Raw genomic sequence first — 25,444 nt, 5'->3', positions numbered from 1 at the left:
TTGGACAGCTCAAGAATATTAAGCTTAAAAGCAAAACTAATAGCATTTGATAGAGAACCTACAATCTTACCAGTTAACTAAAAGTCTAAAACCTATGAACTTCAAGCATAGTAGACAGAACAACTGGTCAAATTAGCTAGCGAAACTTCGTAATGGACAAAATCAAATAGGAACAAGGACTGCATAGTTTTAGCTCTCTAGTATACCCATGGATCAAACTACTTCAAACTAATTGTTGAAGGAAGTGCCGGAAAGCATTTGTTCGTGCGCTAAATAGTTATTCGCTATTTCCTTTCTCCAAGGCATTTCTCTATGCTTCCGTACCAATTCCACTGGAAACATAGACCAGCAACACGTAATGTTCCAGCAGCCATCACTTCGACAAATGCCATCAGGAATGATCTTTGAGGAGATAGACCAGCAGTTGCTATGGAAAGCAAGAATCCCTCAAAGTTGCAGGGGACAGTAAAATTTCCTGATTTAATGCCATTCAAAGCTATCTTGGCAACTTCGTCAGCTTTCATGGCACCAGAAGAAGCTGCTATTATACTAGTCACTGGTGGCCTTCTTTTGTTCTCTGCAATAACGATGAAACTTTCATTATTGCTGCTCAAATATATATTGAAAAAATAGATGGTAAAAGAGTATTTAACAAAAATTACTCAAACTTAAGCCGATTATCAGTCAGTTAAGCTGAAGCACCTATCAAGTACAATAAACAATGTGTGCGTGCCTCAAAAGCAACGGAATTAGAAGTATCTAAGATTTCATCTAAAGTGCTTTGAATGAGATGGGTGCAACACCGACAGTGATGATGATGTTTCCCAAGGTTTAATATTAGTGCATGCATTCTCTTCTTTGCGCATTCTTCAAATTTTTTCTTCTTCTCTCCTCTTTCGGACTGGTAAATATTAAATAAAATAAAGAGAGCACCAAGCAGGTTCACAGAAAAAATGCAGCAACAGGTTGCAAGGGTTAAATGAGAATAGATACAAAACTGCAAGACTGAAATATGCAAATAAGAATAGAAAAGTATCATGGTCTAAAAAACATAAGAATGGAACTCCAGAACTAACATAAGCATTCAACACCTTGACCACATTCTTCTCACTAAAAAGAAGCAGGATCAATACACATTAAGCTTCAAACTGATCTAGAGCTGTACTATCCAAATAGACCAAACAACACTGCAATGCAGCATTTAACATCCTGTCAGGTTCTAGGAATCCTCATGCCATTTCAAGAAGATAAAAGGCAGAAAAATATTTTGCATAGCCCATTGAATCACGATAAAATGTGCACCATTTAATATGTGCAACACATCATGAGCTATATCATAATCAAGGAGCAAATATTTTCTGGTTCTGTTCCTCTAGGCATATATAACAAATTGGCTAATCAATTTGTGCTATCCCATGCCTACAACTAACAGTTCTGAATAATTGACCAGTGCGATCGTCATTTCTTTCTCAACTTGCTTGATCAAACTTCAATGTGCTCTACAAAAGAAGATAAAGAAAAAAAGAGACTAAAGAAAAGGATATATAACTAACATATCAATTTAGATTCAGAGGTAGATCTAGCATTTAGAGTTAGTGGTTTCAGAGTGGATATGGTCATATTACATTTTAAATTTTTTTACACAGACAAACATGATGCAAGCAGAAAGAAATGTGTTTGGTTGACCTCCCCCCCCCCCCAAACCCCCCAACCCAATTGAAAGGCCAAATCTGCCTCTGTTTAGAAACAGAGCTAGAATAACCCGGACTTGCTTACTTTTTCTTCTTCTTTTTTGATAAGGTAAAGTTAGACTTGTTTACTTTGTTGGAAGAAATCCCAATGCAAAGGCTTATATTTGTAACTCTATTAAACAACCACTAACCTAAAATCCTTCCGGCATGATGATTTATTCATAAGAAATAAGATAACACCAACCAGTATTAATATTTAAACATGTAGCATGCATTTTAGTTCGTGCATTGGGACATAATAACAACCAGAAGAAACAGAGTGGGATCTATTCTCATGTCCAACCTTCAGCAAATCCAGGAGTTTCGGTGTCCGGGGGAAATATTAGTGATACGTGAATATTTTCACCAATAACCTCCTGCTGCAAAGCTTCTGCCAGTCCTTTGAGGCCAAACTTACTGGCTGAATAAGCTGTATAACCATATATGCCAACCTAAGACAAAATAAAATTCCAAACGAAAACCAAATCAGCTAGGAAGAGACAGAAACATGGTTAAAGTTCATTAATGCAATTGTATGGGGAAAGAAATTCTGTTGATTCTACCATATTTTAGCATCACAGACCAAGCTCCAGTCTTTCAGGTTATAAACTACTATTTGAGGATACATTGCTGGCTAAAGACACACGTTCTCCCTTAATTATGAAATATTGCAGCATCATGGACCAAGCTCCAGTCTTTCAGGTTAAACTACTATTTGAGGAAACATTTGCAGAGGCGGATCTTTCAGTTAAACTTTTGACGATAAATATACATACATGAGAATGCAAGGGAAACAAAATTAGTTGTATTGGACCATTGCGATGATCATCTCTAACTTATTTTTCTTTTTCTTCCAAAAATTCCTAGACAAAATAACAAATAAAATTTGCAATGTTGATTAGATATCAATGGGAACAGAAGGTGAAATAAGCTCCTTCCAAAAGTCTGTCCCCTCAAAATTCAGTCTTCACGAATTGTGTACTAACTAGCACAATGCAAAATCATAAGATTGCCCACACTTTGTGAATTAGTATAGCTGTTACTAAGCATTTTCCTTGGACTTTTGCTATAAATATCTAACCTCATCCTCAATTCTTACAGGGGAACTGCAGAAATGGTCGAAGAGAAATATGACGACACAAATCAAGGCAAAAGAGTATAATGCAATCAAGCATGTTCATACATTACCGTCAAGCATGCCCTTGATTTGGTGTTAAGCATAGTTACCTTACATTTGTGAAAAAGACTTCTCCCATTTCCTTGTACCCTATGATACTCCTTGTACCAGTGGTATTCACACTTAGGGGTCGTTTGGTACAGTGCATAAGAATAATGCTGAATATGGTGTATTATTAATGCTAGTATTAGTTATGCTTGCATTAGTTATACTGGTATTAGTTATGCTGACATATTTCTTATCCATTGTTTGGTTTGATGTATTAAAGTATTGCACAATTTCTAAAAGAATTATTTATTTACAAAAATGCCCTCAAATCTAGTCCACACTCTAACTTTTTAAAAGAAACATATGTTGAGAAATATTTTTATATGAAAAAGTTTTAAAAAAATTATTTTATTTGTCTACCTATGTTGTAAAATAAAATTAAATATTTATTTATAAAAAAAGAAATATGCTAAGTATTTATTTATTTACTAGGGATATAATTTTATTTCTCACTATTTGGATTATTTTGAACTTGCATTAATATACTAACTAGTATATTTTAATAAAACATAAATTTTGAAGGACAATTTTGTCTTTAACTAAGCTAATGCATGCATTAAAATCCATTGCATTGCTAATACCATTGTTTTCTATGTATTAGTTATGCATAGGATAATACCAAATAGGATGTATAACTAATGCATAGGTTCAAAATATCTATCAAACAATGTATTATTAATACACAAAGCTAATGCATGCATTAATTTATCTAACGCATCCTACCAAACGACCCCTTAGTTATATACCTAACAAAACTCAAAGTAAAATATTTTTGATGCTATATATTTTCCTCCATATCTAACCACCCTAAAAGTAAGTTTAACCCTTAAATAAGAGGTCTACAAGGTTAGATCTTTGCTAGAACATTGAAATTGAAACCCAAACCAGAAATATCAAACCTGGCCAGCTTGTGAAGACATGATAGCGATGGATCCAGGTCCACGGCCGCTCCTATTCTTCATTCCAGGCAAAGCAGCTTTAATCAAATGAAAAGTCCCGGTCAAATTCACATCAATCATGAACTTGATCTCCTCAATATCTTGGGTCTCCAATTCCTGAGGTACAAATACGCCCTGATTGCACACCAACACATCGATCGGCCCTGCATCTTCTGTAGCCTTCTTTACGGCCTCGTAGTTTCTGACGTCAGCGCTGAAAATGGCCACGTCACATCCAGTAGAAAGCCGAATCGCATCCCTCGCTTCCTCGAGCTTGCTGGTGTTACGAGCGAGGATTGAGACTTTTGCACCCTCTGAAGCAGCCTGTTGAGCTAGAGCTAGGCCAATGCCGCTTGAACCGCCTGTGATGAACACGTGGCGGTTCTTAATTGGGACTTTTGCGGGACGTGGTCGGACGATGAAGGCGAGGAAGGCTAAGAGGGAGAGAGGGAGGAGGAGAAGGAGAAGGAGAGAGAAAAAGCCTAAGCTGAAAGCCGCCATTGACAACAGTTCCAGGTCACGAGATGGAAGATTACTATCCCGTTAACCAAGATTTTTGGGTTAATAATACATGAATTATTTTGTTAGATTTGAAGTTTGATATAAGTTTCATTTGGAAGACTCATTCTCATAATATAGCTAAGTTTTAAAATTATAGCAAATATTTGAAAAGTATTATTAAATTCTATACCTCCAAATTTTCTTACATAGTAATTTAAAACATTCAATAATATTCTAATTTAGAAATTAGAGTACAATTTAAATCGAACATATCATAATATTATAAGGGAAATTTACATAATATGTCCTATGAAAAATCAATTAATATAATATTATACTGATTTTTTTTCTTTCACCCAATATCTATAATAAAAGGAATTATTTGATTTTTAATTTTAAAGTATATTTAATATCCTAATAGATATATCTAATTATTCCCCAATTCCACGTTTTAAGGGACTCTGATGTTTTACCTTTTCTCTCATTCCCCTCCCCTCTTTTAATTTTTTTAGTCCAAGATTCACATAAATCCAAAAGGAGGAAGAAAATTTCAATTTCATGTCTATTAAAATGATTTTGCATCATACATGAAGTCAGTTAATTTGGTTTCGTGCTACCTCATTATTGAAAACATTTCATGTGGCTATTTACATTGAATTATGATATGTGATTAGATATACACATACGAAAAAACATCTGTTAAAAACGACTTCACATTCAATTCAAAAATTATGGTATTTATAAAAAGTTACAATATTCAATCATTTTTCTCCTTATATATTCGATTTATCCGATTGAATATTTGTTAGAATACTGTAGCTTTTTATTTAAATGTGGTGGTTTTGAATTGAGGATTGTAGATTTTATTTTAATATTTTATTTTTGAATTAAATATTGCAATTTCATTCTTAGCCGGTTGAAAGTCAAGGCTATTTTAGGTTCTGTCCTTGACCTCCCTTGTGTGAGCACTATTCAGGTCCATGTGAGACTCTTGTGAACTCTGAGACACTAGGATTTGGTCTCTAGTCTTCCTTGAACTGTTCTGATCACTCTTCTCTAGTGTGAGCACTGCCCTAGGTTCTTAAAGCCCTTAGGAACTCTGACATACTAGAGATTTGGGTTTTGTATGCTTATCTTTGACATATGGGTGAATCATGCATTGCTGGTTACTGTGTCTCTGTGAATATGGGTTTTTGGAGCTACTATGAGTTGAAGGCCTGACCTGTCCAAGTGTATTTGGGCCTGCTGCAGGCTTCCTATAGTTTTATATACTTTGTAATTCATTCATTAATATCTGATCTGTAATAATTATTTGTAATAACAATTGGGGTGTTAGTAAATTGGGAAGTGGGTTTATTTTAACATTTGCATGAGAATGAGTAGAAATCCTGCCTATAGGTGTTTACTTTGCTCATTCTGCTATTGTGCATTAGAGAACCTGCCTATAGGTATTTACTTTGCTCATTCTGCTATTGTGTATATTAGATACCATGCCTATAGGAAATAAAAGTGACCAAAGTTCAATTTGCATTGCAGCATATTCATTAGGCATCATGATCATAGGGTCATTTATATTCTACAAATCTGCATCTTTAGAAATGATGCCTATAGGATTTTAATCGATTGACATGTTATTGTCATAGTTGTCCGTTTAATATGCATGCCTATAGGAACAACTGAGAAATTCTGAATATCTCTCATTACTTATCACTATCAAATACTAAGTAAATCACCTAGATAACATGTCTATAAGTTTTAACAGCTTGTACTTATAATCTGTAGGCAAATGTGCAATCACTTAGAAATTACTTTGCATAACTGCCAGTATGATTAAAATCTTGAATCGCATAGAAATCATGTCTATAAGACCTAACGACTTTAATTGCTAAAACTATCAAACGCCTAATTTGTTGCGTGCATTAGCTGCCTAAGTGTGGAGGCTAACTTGAGCCCTTATTTGTTGTTACATGAAAGGCCAACTTGTTTTTGTATGTTGCCTAGTTTTATCATTTTGAGCAGCCTAAGTTAAGTCTAGAACCATCCCAAAATAGAGGTCTAAATGCCTCATGGGCCATAGGCAAGGGATGGGTAGTGCACGCATAGGGTACGGTTTATAATTGATTAGAGTGCTTTAGGTAAATAACTTAAAGAATAGTAATCGGGTAGCAGGAGATCATAGTCTGTGCCCGCTGAATAATATGAGTAACACCCCCATCTTGGGGAGTTACGAAATATTATTTATGTTGCACGGGGTGATCCTTTAGGCTAAAAAACTTAGGACCCCCCATTCCTATTAAAATAATTCTCTCTTTTCTATCAGACTAATTCACATGAATTGAGTTCAGTTGGGACCCACCATTGTAGACCTCGAGGAGTGCCTAACACCTTCTCCTCGAGGTAATTTGAGCCCTTACCCGATCTTTGGTGACGCAAATTAGTTAAACCCGAGTTATTTGCAAATAGGTGCCCTAACGCACCTTAATCCGTTAGGTGGCGACTCTCTCTTTTAAACCCTTCCTTAAAAGAGTTATCAGTGTTGAAACCCGATTTTGCGAGAAAAGGGGGCATGACAGTATGACGACTCTGCTGGGGATATTTTTTAGGATCTTACCATAAATGAACTTGATCTTTGTGAATTAGTCTTCCCTGATAAGCGTATCTTTGTTATTTTGCTGCTACCTGAATCTCCCTGCCCCATTTTTCCATTTTATTGCTACATGCATATCCTTTTCCCTATTATATGAACTTATATGCAACTCTCCATTTAATTTGATTACTACATATGTTTCCTTTTACTCCCTAATCATGTTCACCTACTCCAAACTTTGTTGTTATGTCATATCACTCCCCAACTCTTTCTCCTTTATGTGCTTTCCTACAATTCTTTCATTATGCGAACTAACTTCTTCCATGTTTTCTTTCTCTTATGTCTTTACGTTCATTCAATACTGCATTTATTTTTCAATATGTGAAAATACTTGACAACTTGTTATGTTTGCATAAAGCATGCTCCGCATCATATTCCTCTCGTGCGTATTAATACCATAGCGGCACTTGATGAGTGTTCACACTTTTCCTAAAATCACCCTTTAAATTTGGAAAGGCTTATTTGCGGTAAAAACTAGTCGATCAGCGGTGCAATCCACGGTTCCTTGCCTTTCCCTTTCAAGCTGTCCGCTTGAGGATACTAGTCTAGACTCTTCTAGAAACCTCATCCTAAAATCCATTATGCATGCGTCATGTTTAAACCTAGTATGAGTTAGAATGCTGTCCGCGTAATAACACACTAAAACAAACCTTGTCCGAAGTCCGCCGGAATTTCCATAATCCCAAGGGACATAATCACGATCTATGCATCATTTGGAGAAAAACATGCCAAAATGTTGATCATTAGCGTGAAAATAGCTAAATTTGGAGTGGGAAAGGGCTAACTTTATCTGTTTTGCATAAATGAGGCACAAGGTCCCCAGGTTCGGTATGGTTCGGAATATCCCACCTTTGCTACTGGATTGGTGGGAAAATCTCGGCACCAAGTGACAAAAACCACATGAAAAAAGTTCTTGGGAATTTACCTTCTCTGCTAGACATTCAACCGAACAATGTACCGATCGAGGCCGCTACTATGTTCTAGGATGAAAAGATGGCTGTTTTTTGTTTCGGGGATATTGAGATGACTCCCCTTCTAGAGGAAATAGGGGGCTTTGTTGGGCTTCCTTGGGATAGCCCCAGTCTATTGGTACCTGAAAATCGTACTTCCCGAGGGTTTCTGAAAATGATAGATTTTAGAAAAAATGATGAGTTAGTCTGCTTAAAGAAGTCTTATATACCGTTTGACTTTCTCTACACACATTACAGACACAACAAATCCTACCACCTTTACCATGATGAGTTTGCTATTATTTCGTTGGGTTGGACCCACAGTCGGGTTTTCGTGTTCATTGTCTGTTTTCTAGGGATACTAGTATTCCCAATGCAAGGAGAAAGGATTCACACCCATTTAGATATGGTTACTAAGGCCTTAATGGAAGGAATTGAGGGACAGATTTACGCTATCATCCCAATGATCGTGGAAGAAATATACCGAGTTTTGGACCGCTGCAAGAAGGGATTCAGACATTTCGGGGGTTGTAACTTGTTACTGCAAATATGGTTGTTGGAGCATCTTCAAAGAGGACAGTACCATCAGGAATTCCTGCGGCGACCATGGAATGACCACATAGCCTTTCACCATCCAAAAAGAATGACTTTCATCCAGATAGGTTTGCACAATCAAAAATTGCTGTGGATTGGGTGCACTTCTTTAGCAATTTGATGGACGATAAGGTTCATTGGATGTTTGAATGGTTCCCTACTAGCGAGTTCATCATCAGGTCAAGAGACGTCCCTCATCTAGTATTAATTGGATTAAGGGGTATTTATACTTATGCCCCTATCAGAGTCATGAGGAAAGCTGGGAGGAAACAAGTTATACCCCGAGTCTCCAAGATGGTTCACTACAAAGCAGATTTCCAAGGTGATGCTATTCCATTCAAGTACGAAGAACAACACATGTGTCATCTAAAGGTCATAGTGGAAAAGGATACCATCGAGCCAGATCGATACCATTTTGGCCATGTACACTTTTATCCATCGTGGTTGGTCGATGACATAGCAAGAGAAGTCAAGCTAGGAATTGATTTGGGAAATAGGGTCATAGACGACGCTGCCGAGGCCCAAGTCAAGTATATGAGGTTACACAAAAGGATTTTTGAATCTGAGGCCAGACATTTGGAATAGCACAAAGCGGACACGGAAGCAATCAATGAATGGAGAGAAATCGCCACTAAATCAACGGAGAGGTTAGAGTATATAGAGCAGGGATTGATGAAGCAGGAAGGGAAGATGAGAAAAAGGGTTACAGGTTGTCAAGACATGGATGGAAACGAAGGAAGTCTCCTAGCAAGGGCGTATCTGTTGTTGGACATGCGCGACCTGGGGAATTTGATCGATGGAGAAAAGAAGGCCAAGCATGGAGAAGGTCCCTCTAGGACCAAATAGATTAGAAATTATGTTATACTTACTTTATAGACTCGTCTAAGCTTTAGTTGTAATAAGGCACATGACATTAGTGACTCTTTATCATTATTGTCATTTTAGTAGAGATTCAGTTTATTTTTCACATTAATGAAATGACGCAGTTATTGGCATCAATTTTTCTCCAAATCTATATGCCGCTAAGGCCTACCTCGGGCACAATAAGGTCCCCAAGTTAAGATGCAAATTTATAATTCCGCAATATGTATTTAAATACTGCAAACAATCTTTTAATATTCCTCACTGACTTGTTTACTTTTTGTTTTCTTCTTTTCTTAATTTGTTTATTCCCATCCCCTAAGGTTGGTTCGTGCATACTGGCATCATCAGCATATCATACCAGATCAAGAGGTCCTCCACCTCCTCCTCCTCCAAATGATCCTAAAAGCAAAGGAAATGCCAAAATAGACGATACAAGCAATATCAGGAAAGACAATGCCACACATGAAGACAATGCTGAAACTTCAGATGGTTGAAGCACTCTAGCACCAAATGATTTGGTTTTGCGGCTGGAACAAAAGATACTGGAGTTACAAGGGGAACTTGAGCAGGTCTGGAACTTGGCAAATCTCTCCCTTACCCTGAACGTTCTCGACATCAACCAACAAAACACCAAAAACCCAGCACCTCCCCAAAATACACCGAACCAGCATCCACAAAATCCTCTCGCACCTCACCAATATGCCACACCACCTCAAAATCCCAATCCTCTAGCAGTACCAACTCCTCTACAACATCATCATCAGCCAACCCAGTATCCACAAACCATTACCTATCATACTTCTCAGAACGCACCACAACCTATTCCTGATCCTCAAAATTCAACCAACGACCACCACTACACCCAAATATCCGGAGTCCATCAAAGCAACCCCATATATGTAGAAACTTTACCCCACACTCCACAATAAACCTTATACATACCTGAATCCGCCGAGAAGGACCTGCTCATCAAGAACATGGCAGAGGAACTTAAGAAGCTCACCAGTTGAGTCCAAGGTGTCGAAGGGGGTAAAGGCATTGAGGGATTGAACTATGAGGATCTGTGCATTCAGCCGGACGTAGAACTGCCTGAAGGTTATAAACCTCTTAAATTTGAGATATTTGATGGAACATGTGACCCAAAGGTGCATCTAAGGACATACTGTGACAAGCTCATAGGAGATGGAAATGATGAAAGGATTCTCATGAAATTATTCATGAGGAGCCTCACTGGCTTATCTTGGTACATTAGTCAAAATCCAAAAAAGGGTTAATTGGGTAAACATGGCATCAAATTTCATGGATCGGTTCAGGTTTAATACAGAGAATGCATTGAACTGCACAAGTTTATTTGGTAGTATAGTCCTAGCCTCGTCACTACTTCGCCGAGGTTAGGCTAGGCACTTACCAGCACATGGGGTCGGTTGTGCTGATACTACACTCTGCACTATTTTGTGCAGACCCCAGTGTTGTGGACTTCGGACCGCAGTGAGATTGCTGATTCTTGATCATCAGGCGAACCGAGGTAGTCTTGTAGGCGTCCGCGGGCCTTGGCGTCTCCTTCTATCTACTTTCCTGTTTCTTACATGTATTTCCAGAAACAGTGTTGTAATTAATTCTTTCAGGCCTTTATTTGTAGTATTCTTAGACCATTTGTGTAACTGTGACACCAGTTCTGGGTAGTTGAGACTCAAGCAGTTGTAATAGATATTCATGTTCATATGGCTTATGGTTTTCTTCCGCTTATGTTATATTCTGTTGTTTAAATGTTATTTCTTCGTAATTGTTAAAGAAAATAAAATTTGTAAAAAGGTAGATGGTTCAATAATTGGCTTGCGTAGCTCATATTAGTAGGCGCTATCACGACTCCCGAGGTGGGAAATACGGGTCGTGACAAGTTGGTATCAACGCTCTAGGTTGCATGGGTCTCACAGTTCACAGACAAGCTTAGTAGAGTCTGAGGGATTGGTACGGAGACGTCTGTATTTATCCCCCAGAGGCTACAGAGTTAGGAAAAGTTTCACTTCTATTCTTCCCTGTCATGCGATTTTTGTTCTCTCAATGCTAAATTGAAACCTCTACTCTTGTCCTTTCGCGAATAGCGAGGTCATGTACCGCTTCTTCAGCCGAGCAGCAACACGGACCGGTGATAGATCAGCTACGTCTTTGGGGGCTTTGTGGAGGTTGTATAAGTTTCACCAAGCTCTTCACTACTACATTCAGTGGTGCATCTACTGAGGATCCCCAGGATTATCTATACAGCTGCCACGAGGTTCTCAGGAACATGGGGATTATTGAGACCAATGGGGTCGATTTTGCTATATTTCACTTGTCGGGATCCGCCAAGACTTGGTGGAGGGATTTCTGTTTGGCCAGACCAGCCGAATCGCTAGCCTTGACTTGGGAGCAGTTTACCCATCTATTTCTGTAGAAGTTTCTCCCCATTACTCAGAGAGAGGCCTATCGGAGGCAGTTTGAGCGCCTCCAGTAGGGTTCCATGACTGTTACCTAGTATGAGACCAGGTTCATCGACTTAGCTCACCATGATTTTATCATACTTCCTACCGAGAGAGAGAGAGGGTGATGAGGTTTATTGATGGTCTTATTCAGCCGATTCATCTTCAAATGGCTAGGGAGACTAGGAGTGAGATATCTTTCCAGGAGGCGGCCAATGTGGCCAGGAGAGTGGAGATGGTTCTTTTACAGGGAGGTGGTCATGGGTCGGATAAGAGGCCCCGTCATTTAGGCAGATTCAGTGGTACCTCGTCTGGAGGTAGAGATTCATATGGTAAAGGCCATCCCCCTAAGACTTTCCAGTCAACACTTTAGGTTTCTCACGGTGCTTCAGGTAGCCATGGTCCTCAGATGCAGTATTCTGATCAGCAGTCCTACAGTGCACCACCAACACCTATCAATAATGAAATTTGCTTAGAACATGGTGGTATCGGGCCCATATTTTGGTTCTGGTGCCCGGTACAGGTCTTATATATAATTTAAGACATTTTTGTGGAATTTGGTGAAAAAGCGGATGTCATATGACATGCTTCGGACTTAAATCGCAAAATTGATGTTTAAAGAAGTTTTGAGAAAATTTCATTGATCTCGAGATTTAATTTGATGGTCATGATGTTATCTTGATGATATGATTACACGAATAAGTCCGTAAGAAGTTTTTGAGGTTTTGTGAGCACTTGGTTTGGAGTTCCGAGGGCTCGGGTAAGTTTCGGGTAGGTTCCGGGATGTTTTAGGCTTTAAACCAGAAGCAGGCCTCTGAACTCGCCAGTGCGGTCCGCGGTCGGCCTTGTGCGGTGCGCGGTGTAGGGATGTGCGGCCGCAGTCGACTTTGTGCGGTCCGCACAGAGCACTGGACTGCAGTATCAACAGGAAGGGCTGTGCGGCCGCAGTCCATTTTGTGCGGCCCGCACAGGGGGTCTGAGAGGGGTATAAAAAGAAGGGATTTCCAGTTATTTTCATTTTTCAAAACCCCATAAACATAAGAGGCGATTTTTCAAACAACCTTTCTTCTCCAAATCAATTGTAAGTCGTTTTTAACTAGTTTTCTTTAATCATTAACATCTTTTAACATGATTTCAACTTCAAATCAATGATTCTCAGGGGAAAATTGGGTTTTGGGTAGAACCTAGGTTATTAAAAAATTGGGGATTTGGACCTCGATATGATGTCCAATTTCAAAACAAATTACATATTTGAGCTCATGGGGGAATGGATAATAGGGTTTTGGTTCGAACCTTGGGTTTTGACCACGTGGGTCTGGTGGCGATTTTGACTTTTTGGGTAAAACTTTGGAGAACTCATTTTCATGCATTCAAATTGATTCATTTAGCGTTTATTGATGTAATTAAGTAACTTGTGGCTAGATACGAGCGAATTGGCGGAGGAATCAAGGGGTAAAACTATAATTGAAACTTGAGTTGTGTTCGAGGCATCGAGGTAAGTGTTTGGTCTAACCTTTGCTTGAGGGATTAGGAGTCGTGTCCTATTTGCTATTTGTTTCTTATTGAGTACGACGTATAAGCATGGTGACGAGTATCTATACGTTTGTGTCAAGCATGACCGTGAGGCTTATATTGTGATTTTCATGATTTCGTTGTATTATTCATGCCTTGGTGAAGACTTCTAATTGTTGTATAAAGTTTGTGGAAAGAATTGTGACCTATGAATATTGAGGAGCATTGACTCAAGTTGTATAGCGAAATTGTGAATGTATAAGTGACAATTGAACTTTTAGAGCATTGGCTCGAGTTGTGAAATGAGTTGTGAAAGTATAAGTGATAATTGAAACTCTAGAGTATTGGCTCGAGTTGTGAAGTAAATTGTGAAGTAAGAGTGAGAAAGAGAAGAGATCATTATGTTGCCCCCTTGTCGGGCTATTGTTGAATTATGGTTCCCTTGCATTATGTTTTTAATTGATATTACAGATGCTTAGGTTGATGATTCTTCGTGTTGGGTAGGGATTATGGGTATAGCTGAGGTAGTTAGGTGTCAGAATGAGGTTGGTTATAGCTGAGGTAGTTAGGTGTGGTGACGAGTTTGGCTATAGCTGAGGTGGTTAGATGTTGTAACGAGTTTGGTTATAGCTAAGGTAGTTAGGTGTGGTGACGAGTTTGGCTATAGCTGAGGTGGTTAGATGTTGTAACTAGTTTGGTTATAGCTGAGGTAATTAGGTGTGGTATCAAGTTTGGTTATAGCTATTTATCCCTTGCCGGGATAGTGTAGACCTTATTGACCTCTTGTCGGGACTCTCGTTATAATAGAAAATATTATATATGGATCGGGTTGCACGCCGTAACAAATATTATATGTGGATCGGGTTGCACTCCGCAACAATATTATATATGGAGCGGGTTGCACGCCGCAACCATATTATATGTAGATCGGGTTGCACGCCGCAAAAAAGATATAATGAAATAGGAATGGGTGGTATGTCTACCACAATATATAATAAAATGGGAGTGAGTGGTACGCCTACCACAAGACAAGTGAAATGGGAACGGGTGGTACGCCTACCACAAGATATAATAAAATAGGAGCGGGTGTTACCCCTACCACAAAACAAGTGGAATGGGAGCGGGTGATATGCCTACCACAAGATATAATAAAATGTAAGCGGGTGGTACGTCTACCACAAGTCAAGTGAAATGGGAGCGGGTGACATGCCTGCCACGAGATATGAAAAGAAAGTAAAATCTGCCTTTGTTCCCTTTTTCGTGTTAGGGGGGTTTTGATTCCTTAATAATTCTCTTGATATTCTGTTTTACCTGCTGTTCCCCGAAGCATGTTTTTCCCTCTCAACTTTACTTGTTTATTTCTGTATTTCTTTCCCGTTGTATATAATTGAACTGCACAAGTTTATTTGGTAGTCTGGTCTTAGCCTCGTTACTACTTCGCCGAGGTTAGGCTAGGCACTTATCAGCACATGGGGTTGGTTGTGCTGATACTACACTCTGCACTTTTTTGTGCAGACCCCAGTGTTGTGGACTTCGGACCACAGTGAGATTGTTGATTCTTGATCATCAGGCAACCCGAGGTAGTCCTGTAGGCGTCCGCAGGCCTTGGCGTCTCCTTCTATCTACTTTCCTGTTTCTTACATGTATTTCCAGAAACAATGTTGTAATTATTTCTTTCAGACCTTTATTTGTAGTATTCTTAGACCGTCTGTGTAACTGTGACACCAGTTCTGGGTAGTCCAGACTCAAGCAGTTGTAATAGATATTCATGTTCAGATGGCTTATGGTTTTTTCCGCTTATGTTATATTCAATTGTTTAAATATTATTTCTTCGTAATTGTTAAAGAGAATAAAATTGGAAAAAAGGTAGATGATTCAATAATTGGCTTGCCTAGATCACATTAGTAGGCACCATCACAACTCTCGAGGTAGAAAATTCGGGTCGTGACAAAAAAGCAGCGAACTATCAGCTTCTATTTCTCCAACAGAATCAAAAGCTCTTTTCTGTTTCTAGGAAGAAGCTTTAGGTTGAGAATCATTTAAAAAGACTTAGCAAACCTGCCATTAAAAGCATCGAGATGGGGTTTCCTTTGAGCCGAATTTGATTCCGGTTCGAGTTCGAAGTTTTCGTTTTGCTTTCCCGGCGCCGATCTCTTCGTTGTACACCCGCTGATATTTTAACATATTAAAGCTGCCATTCACTCATGGTCACATTTTAACTCTATTCTTTCCTTAATTTCTAAATCTACTTTCATAGATGTTGGATTTGTTTGTCGATTTCTCTTACGTTTGTTTTACTTCTTATGCAATGATATGTTTTGGCATTTTTTTTATGATACTCTCTTGCCTTTAATTGACTGAGCATTTTTCTTTAAGTTTTATTTGTTCGAATGACGTTGAGCTATTTGTTGAATTGATACAATTGATGATATTTTATACCGTGTTTGTATGCTAATGATGAAATTTGAGGAGGAAGTATGAAGTCAAATTTATTTTCTTTTATAAATTGAAGATTGAAGTTTCAAATAGTCTATGATGTAGACCATGAAGGGATAATTGGGCTAAATTCACTAAAGCAATATGGACAGTGGGTAGGTTAGCTTAGAGAAGTTTTTTTTTTCTTTAAATTATTTCGTCATGTCTTATATGTTTGGGTCGTAGTAGTGCCTATTTTATTTTTCTTTCTTGATTTATCTTTCTTTAATGAATATTCCTCATAACTTATCTCAAATAGTGTAGGGAAATAACTTATGAATATTTGTAGAAAATGCTTTAGGCGCGACTTAATAAATGAGTACACGTACACGTGACTCCTTTTAAGATAATCTCCAAAATTACGAATAGTCAAGCAACTAAAAGCGGTAAAAAGGTAACTGCACATAGGTTTTAAAATAAGTAATTAGACAACTTAAGCCAAGTATAAATTGTTAAGCGACCGTACTAGAACCACAGAATCCGGGAATGCCTAACACCTTCTTCCGGGTTAACAAAATTCCTTATCTAGAATTTTGGTTCGCAGACTTTTAAATAAAGTCGATTTTCCTCGACTTGGGATTTAAAAATAAACCGGTGACTTGGGACACCAAAATAAATTATCCCAAGTGGTGGCTCTAAAAATAAATAAAATAATCTCATATAGAATAATATAACTTTAATTGAAAAAACTCCGTTATATACCCCTCTCGGGTGGTAAAAAGGAGGTGTGACAACTACTAATATGATTGTTGAAGCAGTTGCTATCAAAGAGGGCTTAGATTTTTGTATTGAGAACTAATATTTGCCTTTGATAGTTGAGACTATTTCTTTGACTATGAAGAAGGCATTGGATAGTATTTGAGAGGTGCCTTGGTGTGTACTCTGAAGTCCCCACAACTACCAAAATAGACTTTGAGCGCGATACATATGAAATAAATTGAACATATGCTAAGCATTGGTAACACTACTAGAAATTCGAAATAAAGCGATCAAAATTAGGCGACCAAAATTGGTCTGTCAAGAAAAGCGATCAAAATTGGTCGCTAAATTGGAGAAAATAATTAAATAATTATTCTAAATACATTAACGACCAAGCTTGGTCGCTTTTTGGTCGATAATTTCGTCAAAATGTTGACCGGACTGATCAGACTTGCTTGGTCAAAGAAATACTGAGATTAGCGACCAACGTTGGTCGCTAAAGTGTGACCCACATGTAAAGTTTTAATAATTATAATATTATTTAAAAAAATATATAAAATATAAATAAAAATAATTTAAAATTAGCGACCAAAGTTGGTCGCTCATTAAAGGATAAGCAGATAGAGACCAACTTTGGTCGCTAATATGGGCCCCAGTTATGAAATTTTAATTATTATATTATTATTTTAAAAAAATTATGAAATATAAATAAATATAATTCAAACGTTTAACAATTATATTATTATTTTAAGTATTATATAAAATATAAATAAATTTGATTTAAATTTAGTGACCAACTTTGGTCGCTAAATTTAATTTCTGGATAATTGGCGACCAACTTTGGTCGCTAAATATATTATATCGAATATAGCTTTTATATATATATATATATATATATATATATATATATATATATATATATATATATATATATATAGCTTATATACTATATAATATATTATACTATATATATATCGAGTATAGCTTTTATATATATATATACACACACACAGAGACACACATACTATACTATGCACTAAGTACTAGTGCATTAGCTAATATTATATCAAGTATAGCTTATAATATATATATATATATATACATACATATATTGTCACGACTCGGATTTTTCACCCTCGAGAGTCGTGATAGCGCCTACTAATGGGAGTTAGGCAAGTCAAACCTTAACTACTTGCTACACTTTCATTTTTGCTTCTTTTTAACAAACACAAGTCGATAATATGATAAAAGCAGAATTTTAAATAAATAAGCGGAAGTCAACAATTATATATCTTAAGGCTACATCTATTACAACTTTTAAAAGCTCAAATACCCCAAAACCTGGTGTCACAGACTATCTAAGATTTCTACATACAAGGTCTGAAGAAATAACAGTACGTTGTTTCTGGATAAAAGAAAATGAAACAGGAAGTAGAGATAGAGGGAGACGTCAGGGCCTGCGGACGCCTGCAGTCTAACTTGGGTCTCCAGATGGACTGAAGGAAGCACTCCAACTAATGTCTGAAAGCTGCTCCTGGATCTGCACACAGTGCAGAGTGTAGTATCAGTACAACTAACCCTATGTGCTGGTAAGTGTCTACCCTAACCTCAGCGAAGTAGTGACGAGGCTAGGACCAGACTACAAAATAAACCTGTGCAGTTCATATATATATACAGCGGAAAAGAAATACAGAAATAACTAGTTAATGTGGGAGGAGGAAACATGATGTGGGGGAGATAATAGTTCCGAATAGAAAGACATCAAGTAAGGAAAGAAACAACATAACTAGAATATCAATAAGGAAGCAGAAATCATCAATTGCACGACATCACCCTTCGTGCTTTTACTCTCAGCCTCACCAAAGCAGTTATATAATAAAAATATGCACGACATCACCCTTCGTGCTTTTACTCTCGTCCTCACCAAAATAATCGTATAATCAAAATGTGCACGGCATCACCCTTCGTGCTTTTACTCTCTTTCCTTACCATATAATCAGTAGAATCGGCACGGAATGGTACGTCGTGCGGCTACCCTTCGTGCTTTACACTCTTTCCTCCCAATAACAAACAATGCACGGCATCGCCTTTCGTGCTTTAACTCTCTTCCTTACCCAAACAATAATCACAAACAATAGGGTAAGGAAATAAAGGAAATTTGCAAAAAGAATCTCGGCAAGGGAACAACAAGTCACCACTTAAATTCCGGCAAGGGAACAACAATTAAACAATTAAATCCCGGTAAGGGAACAACAATTAAACAATTAAATCCCAGAAAGGAAACAACAAATAAATCAACAATAGCCCGGCAAGGATGACAATATAATGATCTCTTCTCTTTCTCAATTTTACTTCACAAGTCACTTCATAACTCGAGCCAATGCTTTAGAGGTTCGATTATCATTTATACTTTCACAACTCATTTCACAACTCGAGCCAATACTCTAAAAGTTCAATTGTCACTTATACTTTCACAATTTCGCTATACAACTTGAGCCAACGCTCCTCAATGTTCATATGTCACAGTTCTTTCCACAAACTTTATACAACAATTAGAAATCTTCACCAAGGCACGAATAATACAACGAAATCATGAAAACCACAATATAAGACCCACGATCATGCTTGACACCAACGTATAGATACTCGTCACAATACCTATACGTCGTACTCGACAAGAAGCAAATAGCAAATAGGACACAACTCCTAATCCCTCAAGCTAAGGTTAGACCAAACACTTACGTCGATGCAACGAACACAATTCAAGCCTCAAGTACCGCTTTACCTCTTGTTTCCACCACTAACTCGTTTGTATCTAGCCACAATTTACTTAACGATATCAATAAATGCTAAATGAATCAATTCTAATGCATGAAGATAGGTTTTATAAAGATTTTCCCAAAAAGTCAAAAATTAACCCCCGGGCCCGCTTGGTCCAAACCCGAAATTCGGATCAAAACCCGATTACCCATTTACCCCGAGCCCAGATATATAATTGGTTTTGGAATCCGGCCTCAATTTGAGGTCTCAATCCCCAAATTTCAATATTCTTATGTTTTACCCAAAATTTCCAATTCCACCATGAAAACCCTAGATTCTAGGATGATATCTTGTTAAAAGAAGTTAAGGAGTGAAAGAAATAAGTTAAAAATTACTTATTAGTGTTTTGGAAGAAGAAGGAGTGTTTGGGAAATCGGCTCCTATGTTTTAGGGTTTTGAAAAGTTAAAAATAACTAAAAAGTCTATTTAAATATACGCCTCTCAGACCCTCTCCGCGGACCGCATAAAAAAGACTGCGACCGCAGAGCTCCACCACGGACGACAAGAAATCGAGCGCGGCCGCGAAGGCTTGGCCTTGCTCACCGCGGACCACACAAATCCCACCGCAGTCGCATAGTCCCCACCGCAGACCGCGAAACCTGGCTTCAGAGACCTGCAACTTCTCTGAATCTGCAACTTTTTCCTAAGTGTAAAAACATCCCGAAACTCACCCAAGCCCTCGGGGCTCCAAACCAAATGTCATACTAACTCCAAAACATCATATGAACCTACTGCGATCACATCATCAAAATAACATGTAAAATCATGAATTAAACCTCAAAACTCAACATTTTCATCAAGAACACTCAAAGTTCATAACTCTTCAACCGAAAGTCCAACTCACGTCAAATAAACTCCGTTTTCACCAAATTTCACAGTTATCTTTCAAATACTATAACAAGTTTGTACCGGGCTCCGAAACCAAAATACGGGCCCGATAAAAATGGTTTCAAATATTAATTCTTTTCTTTATTCCTTAGATAATTCAGTAAAACAATTTCTTTCAAAAATTGATTTCTAAGGCTTGGGACCTCGGAATTCATTTCCGGGCATATGCCCAAGTCCCATATTTTACTGCGGACCTCCCGGGATCGTCAGAACATGGATCAGGGTCCCTTTGCTAAGAATGTTGACCAAATTCAACCATAATCATAGTTTTAACTCTAAAATTTCTATTTCTCATATTTTCACATAGAAGCTTTCCAATTATAGGTCCGGACCACGCACGTAAATCAAGGTGGCTCTAAATGAGGTTTTCAAGGCCTCAGAACACATAATTTTGTTTTAAAACAAGTGATGACTCCACCTCTAAAATAACTGTTCGTCCTCGAACGGACAGAAGAAGGAAGTACCTGAGTCAAAAAAAGATGGGGATAACGGCTCCGCATATCGGACTCGAACTCCCAGGTTGATGCCTCAGGAGGCTAACCTCTCCACTGAACAGGAACAGAAGGAAAACTCTTCGACCTCAACTGACGAACATGCCGGTCTAGAACAGCTACCGGCTCCTCCTCATAAGACAAGTCCTTGTCCAACTGGACAGTGCTGAAATATAACATGTGTGATGGATCGCCGTGATATTTCCGGAGCATGGACACATAAAACACTGGATGCACGACTGATAAGCTCGGCGGAAATGCAAGTCTATAAGCCATCTCTCCCACTCGATCAAGAATCTCAAACGGACCGATGAACCTAGGGTTAAGCTTGCCCTTCTTCCCATATCTCATCACGCCCTTCGTAGGCGACACTCGGAGCACTACCCGCTCTCCAACCATAAAAGCTACATCTCGAGCCTTGCGGTCTGCATAACTCTTTTGCCTGGACTGAGCTGTACGAAGCCTATCTTGAATAATCCTGACCTTGTCCAAAGCCTCCTGAATCAGATCTGTACCCAACAATCGAGCCTCTCCCAGCTCAAACCATCCAATCGGAGATCGACACCGTCTACCATATAACGCCTCATAAGGAGCCATCTGGATACTCGACTGGTTGTTGTTGTTATAGGCAAACTCTGCTAAAGGCAAAAACTGATGCCACGAGCCTCCAAAGTCAATGACACAAGCTCGAAGCATATCCTCCAAAATCTGAATAGTCCGCTCGGACTGCCCGTCCATCTGAGGATGAAATGTTGTGCTCAACTCAACCTGAGTACGCAACCCTCACTAAACTGCTCTTCAGAAACGTGATGTAAACTGCGTACCTTTGTCCGAAATGATAGACACAGGCGCACCATGAAGACAAACAATCTCCCGAATATAGATCTCACCTAACCTCTTGGATGAATAAGAGACTGCCACAGGAATGAAATGCGTTGATTGGTCAGCGTATCAACAATGACCCATACTGCGTTGAACTTCCTTCGAGTCTGCGGGAGTCCAACAACGAAATCCATAGTGATCCGCTCCCACTTCCACTCGGGAAGCGCAATCCTCTGAAATAAACCACCAGGCCTCTGATGCTCGTACTTAACCTGCTGACAATTCAACCACCGAGCTACATATGCAACGATATCCTTCTTCATTCTCCGCCACCAATAATGCTTCCGCAAATCTTGATACATCTTCGCAGCGCCCGGATGAATAGAGTACCGGGAACTATGGGCCTCCTCTAAAATCAACTCTCGAAGCCCATCCACATTGGCACACACACTCGACCCTGCAATCTCAAAACTCCATCATCATCTAGGGTAACTTGCTTGACACCTCCGTGCTGCACCATGTCTCTAAGGACACACAAATGGGATCATCATACTGCCGATCACGGATACGCTCCAATAAAGAAGAACGAGTGACCGTGCAAGCTAATACCCGACTAGGATTAGAAATATCCAACCTTACGAACCGATTGTCCAAGGTCTGAACATCCAAAGCAAACGGCCTCTCACTAATCGGAATATAAGCAAGACTGCCCATACTGGCTGACTTCCTACTCAAGGCATCGACCACCACATTAGCCTTTCTCGGGTGATATAAGATAGTGATATCATAATCCTTCAACAACTCCAACCACTTCCTCTGCCTCAAAATTCAACTCCTTTTGCTTGAACAAATACTGAAGACTCTTGTGATCCGTGAACACCTCACATGCCACGCCATACAGATATTGCCTCCAAATCTTCAATGCGTGAACTATGACTGCCAACTCTAAATCATGAACTGGATAGTTCTTCTCATGAATCTTCAACTACCGCGAAGCATAGGCAATGACCTTTCCATCCTGCATCAACACTGCACCAATCCCAATATGAGAAGCATCATAATAAACTATATAAGGCCCTGAACCTGTGGGCAAAACCAACACCGGTGCCATAGTCAGAGCTGTCTTGAGCTTTTGAAAGTTCGCCTCACACTCGTCTGACCATCTGAACTGGGCACACTTTTGGATCAACCTGGTCATCGGGGCTGCGATAGATGGAAACTCCTCCACAAACCGATGATAGTAGCCTGCCAATCCCAAGAAACTCCAAATCTCTGTAGCTGATGCTGGTCTAGGCCAGTTCTTGACTGCCTCAATCTTCTTCGGATCAACCTGAATACCCTCTATTGAAACAACATGACCCAGGAATGCAACTAAACTCAACCAGAACTCACACTTCAAAAATTTAGCATACAACTGACTATCCCTCAAAGTCTGATGGACCACCCTGAGATGCTGCTCGTGCTCCTCCCGGCTGCAGGAATATATCAAAATATCATCAATGAAGACTGTCACGAATGAATCCAAATAAGGTCTGAACACCCAGTTTATCAAATCCATAAAAGTTGTTGGGGCATTTGTCAACCCGAACGACATAACCAAGAGCTCATAATGCCCGTACCGAGTGCGGAATGCTATCTTAGGGACACCGGATGCCCTAATCCTCAACTGATGGTAGCCAGATCTCAAATCAATCTTTGAAAATACCTTGGCACCCTGAAACTGATCAAACAAATCATCAATCCTCGACAATGGATACTTATTCTTGATTGTAACCTTGTTCAACTGTCGGTAATCAATACACATTCTCATCAACTCATCCTTCTTCTTAACAAACAACACCGGCGCACCCCAAGGTGAAACACTGGGCCTAATGAAGCCTTTCTCAAGCAAGTCTTGCAACTATTCCTTCAACTCTTTCAACTCAGGCGAGGTCATACGATACGACGGGATAGAAATGGGTTGAGTTCCCGGAGCCAAATCAATACAAAAATTAATATCCCTATCGGGTGGCATACCCGGCAGGTCTTAAGGGAAAACATCAGGAAACTCTCTAACAACGGGCACAGAATCAATAGAAGGGACCTTAGCACTAGAATCATGAACATATGCCAAATTGGCCAAACACCCCTTCTCGACCATACGTCGAGCCTTCATATACGAGATAACACTGTGGGTAGAATGACCAGGAGTTCCTCTCCACTCTAAACGGGGCAAATTTGGTAAGGCTAAGATCACAATCTTGGCACAATAGTCCAAGATAGCGTGATAAGGTGATAACCAGTCCATCCCCAATATAACATCGAAATCGACCATGTCTAGAAGCAACAAATCCACACGACTCTCAAGACCCCCAATCACCACAATACAAGAATAATGGACTCGATCTACCACAATAGAATCACTCACCGGTGTAGACACATAAACATGAATACTTAATGAATCATTAGGCATGACCAGATACGGTGCAAAATAAGATGACACATACGAGTAGGTAGACCCTAGATCAAATAACACTGAAGCATCTCTATCACAAACTAGAATAGTACCTGTAATGACTGCATCTGAAGCCTCAACCTCGGGCTCGGCTGGAAGGTCATAACATCGGGGCTGGGCCCTACCACCCTGAACTACATCTCTAGGACGGGCTGCAGCTGGCTGGCCTCCACCTCTGGCAGCCTGAGCTCCACCTCTAGTACCTCTACCTCCACCTCTAGCACCTCTACCCCCAGCTCTAGCTAGCTGGGTGAGATGTGGAACACCTGGTGCCTGTACCATAGCACGAGAACCCTAATGCTGAGAGCTACTCGGTGCTCGAGGGCAAAACCTGGCAATGTGACCCGGATCACCACACGTGTAACAAACCCTCAGTTGTGGAGACTGCTGGCCCTGACGACCTGAATGACCACCCCGAAAACTCTGAAGCGGCGGTGCACTAATAGGAGCAGGTGGTGCACTATAGGGCTGCTGATCAGGATACTACATCTGGGGACCACGACCACCTGAAGTACCGTGAGAAACCTGGAGCACTAACCGAAAGGGCCTAGGAGGATGGCATTTACTATACGAATCTCGACCTCCGTATGAGGTATCACTGAATCGGCCTGAATGATGGGGCCTCTTGTTTGACCCACGACCGCCTCCCTATAACAGAACCATCTCAACTCTACGGGCCACATTGGCCGCCTCATGAAAAGTAATCTCACTCCCAGCCTCTCTAGCCATCTGAAGATGAATTGGCTGAATAAGACCGTCAATAAACCTCCTCACCCTCTCTCTCTCGGTGGGGAGTATGATGAGAGCATGGCGAGCTAAGTCGATGAACATAGTCTCATATTTGATAACAGTTATGGAACCCTGCTGGAGGCGCTCAAACTGCCTCTGATAGGCCTCTCTCTGAGTAACGGGAGAAACTTCTCCAGGAATAACACTGTAAACTGCTCCCAAGCCAAGGATGGCGATCCGACTGGTCTCGTTAAGCAATAATCCCTCCACCAAGTCTTGGCGGATCAAAATAAGCGAAATGTAGAAAAATCAACCCCATTGGTCTCAACAATACCCATGTTCCTAAGAACCTCGTGGCAGCTGTCTAGATAATACTAGGGATCCTCAGTAGATGCACCGTTGAAAGTGGAAGTGAAGATCTTGGTGAACCTATCCAGCCTCCACAAAGCATCAGTAGACATAGCCGCCCCATCACCGGTCTAAGCTACCATACCCGGCTGAACTGCTCCAACTAGCTGAACTGTTGAAGTCTGAATTTGAGGAGCTACCTGCTCCAGAGTGCGAGTAGCAGGAGTCTAGGCACCTTCTCCAGCCTAAGAGACGACTGGT

General features: G+C 39.7%; 1 protein-coding gene across 1 annotated transcript; it reads right to left on the bottom strand.

Moving 5' to 3' along the window:
* LOC104212756 (3-dehydrosphinganine reductase TSC10A-like) lies at window positions 1–4,544 on the bottom strand. The gene is made up of 3 exons (XM_070147578.1): window positions 3,855–4,544; window positions 2,035–2,182; window positions 1–577 (listed from the first exon to the last, which is right to left on the bottom strand). The coding sequence occupies exons 1-3, from the start codon at window positions 4,392–4,394 to the stop codon at window positions 285–287; spliced, it is 981 nt and encodes a 326-aa protein (XP_070003679.1). The 5' UTR covers window positions 4,395–4,544; the 3' UTR covers window positions 1–284.
* Window positions 4,545–25,444: the final 20,900 nt, after the last annotated feature.

Source organism: Nicotiana sylvestris, chromosome 6 (genome assembly GCF_000393655.2).
Source record: "Nicotiana sylvestris chromosome 6, ASM39365v2, whole genome shotgun sequence".
Lineage (NCBI taxonomy): Eukaryota > Viridiplantae > Streptophyta > Magnoliopsida > Solanales > Solanaceae > Nicotiana > Nicotiana sylvestris.
The sequence above is the reverse complement of the archived record's forward strand: the minus strand, read 5'-3'. Positions and strand labels throughout refer to the sequence as shown.